Source organism: Galeopterus variegatus, unplaced genomic scaffold, assembly GCF_000696425.1.
Source record: "Galeopterus variegatus unplaced genomic scaffold, G_variegatus-3.0.2 Scaffold6108, whole genome shotgun sequence".
NCBI classification, from domain to species: domain Eukaryota; kingdom Metazoa; phylum Chordata; class Mammalia; order Dermoptera; family Cynocephalidae; genus Galeopterus; species Galeopterus variegatus.
In genome coordinates, this window is record NW_007732219.1 from 38,761 (window position 1) to 43,110 (window position 4,350).

At 46.7% G+C, this 4,350-nt stretch overlaps 1 protein-coding gene across 1 annotated transcript in view; it reads left to right on the forward strand.

Moving 5' to 3' along the window:
• LOC103605833 (zinc finger protein 64 homolog, isoforms 3 and 4-like) overlaps window positions 1-1,323 on the forward strand; it is a 22,150-nt gene extending 20,827 nt beyond the window's left edge. Inside the window, exon 5 of the mRNA XM_008590449.1 lies at window positions 255-1,323. Coding sequence (XP_008588671.1) covers window positions 255-955 — 701 coding nt within the window. The 3' untranslated portion in view covers window positions 956-1,323. The remainder of the gene's footprint in view (window positions 1-254) is intronic.
• The last annotated feature ends 3,027 nt before the right edge of the window (window positions 1,324-4,350 follow it).

Below are 4,350 nucleotides of genomic sequence, written 5' to 3' on the forward strand. Positions count from 1 at the left end.
CAAATAACCTGAACTCTTTGAGCCTCAGTTGTCCCATCTGTAAAATGGGGGAAGTAGTACCCATTCATAGGTTTGCTGTGAGGATGAAGTGAGCTAATATACACAGTAAGTGGTTTCATAATTAGGTGGTGGTCAGAGTTCAAAAGACCGAACCAGCTCATTGCAGCCAGGTGTGCTTACACATATTTGGGGGGAGGGAAGGGGCATTCTGTTTTGCCTGCCTGCTCTAATGGAAACACACCTTCCATTGCTAGGGGACACCCCCTTCCAGTGCTGGCTCTGTAGCGCCAAGTTCAAAATCAGCTCAGACTTGAAAAGGCACATGATCGTGCATTCGGGGGAGAAGCCTTTCAAGTGTGAGTTCTGCGATGTGCGCTGCACCATGAAGGCCAACCTCAAGTCACACATCCGCATCAAGCACACCTTCAAGTGTCTGCACTGTGCCTTCCAGGGCCAGGACCGGGCCGACCTCCTAGAGCACAGCCGGCTGCATCAGGCTGACCACCCCGAGAAGTGTCCCGAGTGCAGCTACTCCTGCTCCAGTGCGGCTGCCCTGCGTGTGCACAGTCGGGTCCACTGCAAGGACCGTCCCTTCAAGTGCGACTTCTGCAGCTTTGACACGAAGCGGCCCAGCAGCCTAGCCAAGCACATTGACAAGGTGCACAGGGACGAGGCCAAGACAGAGAACCAGGCCCCACCGGGCAAGGAAGGGCCCAGCTCCCAGCACGTGGCCAAGATAGTGACCCAGAGGGCCTTCCGCTGTGAGACCTGTGGGGCCTCCTTCGTCAGGGACGACTCTCTGAGATGCCATAAGAAGCAGCACAGTGACCAAATTGAGCACAAGAATTCGGACTTGGTCACCTTCCCTCCCGAAAGCAGTGCCTCGGGGCAGCTCGGTCCCCTGGTCTCTGCTGGGCAGCTCGAGGATCCCCTGGAACCCAACCAAGACCTCTAGCTCTACCAGGAAGGGTTGCCAGCTGTCAGGAGCTCAGGCAAGTGCTGTCGCCCAGCCCTCCAAGGTGAGGCTGTCAAACTGGATTCTGGGCACTGGTTCCAGGGCTGGCTGCTCCAACCCTGCAGGCCTCCAGAGGCACCGGCTGACACAGCCAGGGCATGAGGACAGACGCCAGAGCAATGCAGTGGAGACACTTCTCCATGTTGCTATCTTCCCTGCAAGAAATATCTAAGCAATTGACTTGGTTGCTCAAAGGTGAGGTCCGCTAAGCGCTGCCCTATCCAGTGCAGACAGCCACTTCTCAGTGGATTCCAATTTTAAAACTGATCCATCACTGATGGAATGATTAAACTACTTAGACGACATAGACAACTAAAACTAAACTGACCTCTCTAGTGGGACAGGTTAAAATGAGGATGGGGGGGGCTAGAGAAGTTCTGTTTCTTAATCTGGGTAGTCATTATAAGAGTGTTCACCCTGTACATCTGTGTGGTTTTTTATCTGTTGTCTTGCAATAAAAAGGCAAACTCACCTGTAGAATGGTGTAAAAGGACACAGGTTTCCTTCTCATTCCTCTGTAGACAGGTTATGGTAGGGGGTTCTCCATCCCCTCCATGCCGCTCTCACACACAGTAACAACTACAAATGCAGGTAGGATTTCTCAATGAGTTAGTACCACAGTGACGCAAGATGCACTGTGATCTGGAGGTGGCGCCAAAGTTCAAGCTAACACCAGCCCAGCCCGTAAATAGGTGCTGTGGAGCTGGAAATTCACACACCTGTATTCCTAAAGAAAAGTCTTGGGCCCAGAGGGCCCAGGTCTCGGTTCTGGGATGTGCAACGTGTGAAACGGCCTGAAACCAGCATCTTTTTTTATCCCAGACAGTATCAAGTGTTTGTTGAACCAACAAGTAAAAATACGACCTTCTCACAAACAGACATTTTACTTGACAGAAACTTAGGAGGCAGTGTAATCCCAGTGGGTATGTAATGTACCCCCAGTTGCTTTGTTCTGCTTTAGAATCTTTTCTTTGAATACCGACTTTATCTACTAGAAGTCCTTGTGTGTCCTCAAGTGAAACTTCTATGCTTTTAAAACAGATCCGTCATTCATGGTAAACTAGGAAAAATGATGTGAAAACACTTTTATAGTTTGGATACAGGGGAAGAGTTCACTGAAATAGCTGGAGGTATATAGCTTATTTTGTTACGACAGTAGTTTGAACAAATCTCACTCCGTTTAAGTTTTACATTGGGAGGAAAGAAAATACTGGTGAATCTGTATTGTAAGAAGAAACGGTGATAGCAGAGATCTGTGATAGCGTTAATCATTTCTTTGCTTTGGAACTATTGTTTTTTTATCAGAAGAATGTTTGGTTACTGAATGCTGGTGCTGTTGTTCAGATTCTATTGTTACATTTCTGCTGTTGGTCATGCGTCTTATCTACATTTCTGTTCTAGAAAGAAAAGGGTTGTTGACCTTTCAAGTGGGAAGCCATAGATGGAAATCATCACATAAATGTCCCTTGTACTTCTGGTGTTATAGATCTTCAGATAAACAGGAAAGATAGCCTTTCTAGAAGTCATTTTTTTGTGAACAGCTGTGTGGACTTTGAAGGGTCTTAGATCCAGCCTGGTGTCACCTAGCAAATTTGGATTCCCAGTAGGGCAGAGGTGAGTAAAAGGTTTTAGGCCAGATACTAAATATTTTAGGCACGGGGAACACATAAAGTCTCTTTTCCGAAGACTCAGCTCTGGCTTTAGCACAAAAGCAACCATAGACCATGAGAAAAAGAACGAACAAGTCTGTGTTTCAATAAAATTTTACAAAAATAGGTGGCAGGCTGGATTTGGCCCATGGTCCATAATGTCAACCCCTGCTGTAGAGCATTTTGATCTGAATTGGCAAATGTGACTTTTACAACCCATTAAAAGGACCAACTTTCTGACTGAGACATTAAGATTTGCACAAAGCTGAGAATATAGTTCAGGAGATTAAGGCTGAGCTATTGAGGGTTGTTAAAAATGAAAATGTAAAAGAATTTTGAGACTGAGAACTCAGGATTCAGAGAAAGGTGGGTTATGAGAGAAACCTAGGAGTAGGAAACTTCCAGGAGTAGGGGTGGTTTTATCCCTTTTTTACTGGCAAGGAAATTAGAAGGTGGCAGGGGGTGAGGTTAAATAAAATCATTCAGTAACTAGGGGGTGAACTGGCTAAACCCGCTAGGAAGAGACTTCAGCATCCATTTGTAGGGTCGATCTGGAAGAAGAAAATATGGCAAGGAAATTAGAAGGTGGCAGGGGGTGAGGTTAAATAAAATCATTCAGTAACTAGGGGTTGAACTGGCTAAACCCGCTAGGAAGAGACTTCAGCATCCATTTGTAGGGTCGATCTGGAAGAAGAAAATGTTTGTAGCTTGACTTCACCTGGACCAGGCGTCAGCAAACTTTTTTGGTAAAGTGTGGATAGTAAATATTTTGGGCTTTGCTGGCCCTACTTCCTGTAAACTATGCAGCTCTGTCATGTGTGGTGTAGCACGACTACTCCACCCTGCTGTTGCAACTAAAGCAGCGTAGAGGATAGGTAAGGGAATGGGTCTAGCAGTGTGCCAATAAAAATTTATAAAGAGCAAGCTATGATTTAAAGGGCCCTAGTTCGCTGACTCCTGAGTACAGACAGTGGCATAATGGTCACAGGTAAAAGGTGGGGGAGACAGGTTAGGAAGACCAGATTTCTTGTGGCCGCTTTAACAAAGGTGTTGCTTCATACCCCAGACAGGTAAGTTCCATGTTAAGCATTGGGAGAAACTGGATTCTTTATTCAGATCAGCTGTAAAATCCCCAGTGAAGTGTCCAGAAATCAAGGTGACATCCTCTTGCTCCTCTTAGTTTCTTGCTACTTACTAGATTCTATAGAGCATGAAATTTTTCTGTTCCTGTATCTAATTTCTTCCAAGAAAAAGGATAAGCTTCAATTCTGTCATCATGACTAGGTGACACGCAGGTCCTAACTTTGAGCCAGGCACTGTACTAAGAACTTTACCTGTATGCTATCCAGAGCTGGGACTAAGATGAGTCAGGCCCTCACCTTGGGCACAAGACTTAATGGATCCACCAACAATTCAGTCACCAAGATATATCTTTTTTAGCAACTGGCTATATGGGGATCCAAACCCTTGACCTTGGTATAACACTGCGCTCTAACCAACTGAGCTAACCAGCCAGCCCCTACTAAGAAATTTTAATGCAATTAAAAAAAAAAAAAAGGGGCCGGCCCGGTGGCACACTGCTTCAGTGCGCCGCTTGGGAAGCGCGGCGGCGCTCCTGCCGAGGGTTTGGATCCCGCATGCGGGCCGGCCGCTCGCTGGCTGAGCGAGGTGCGGGGGCAACACCGA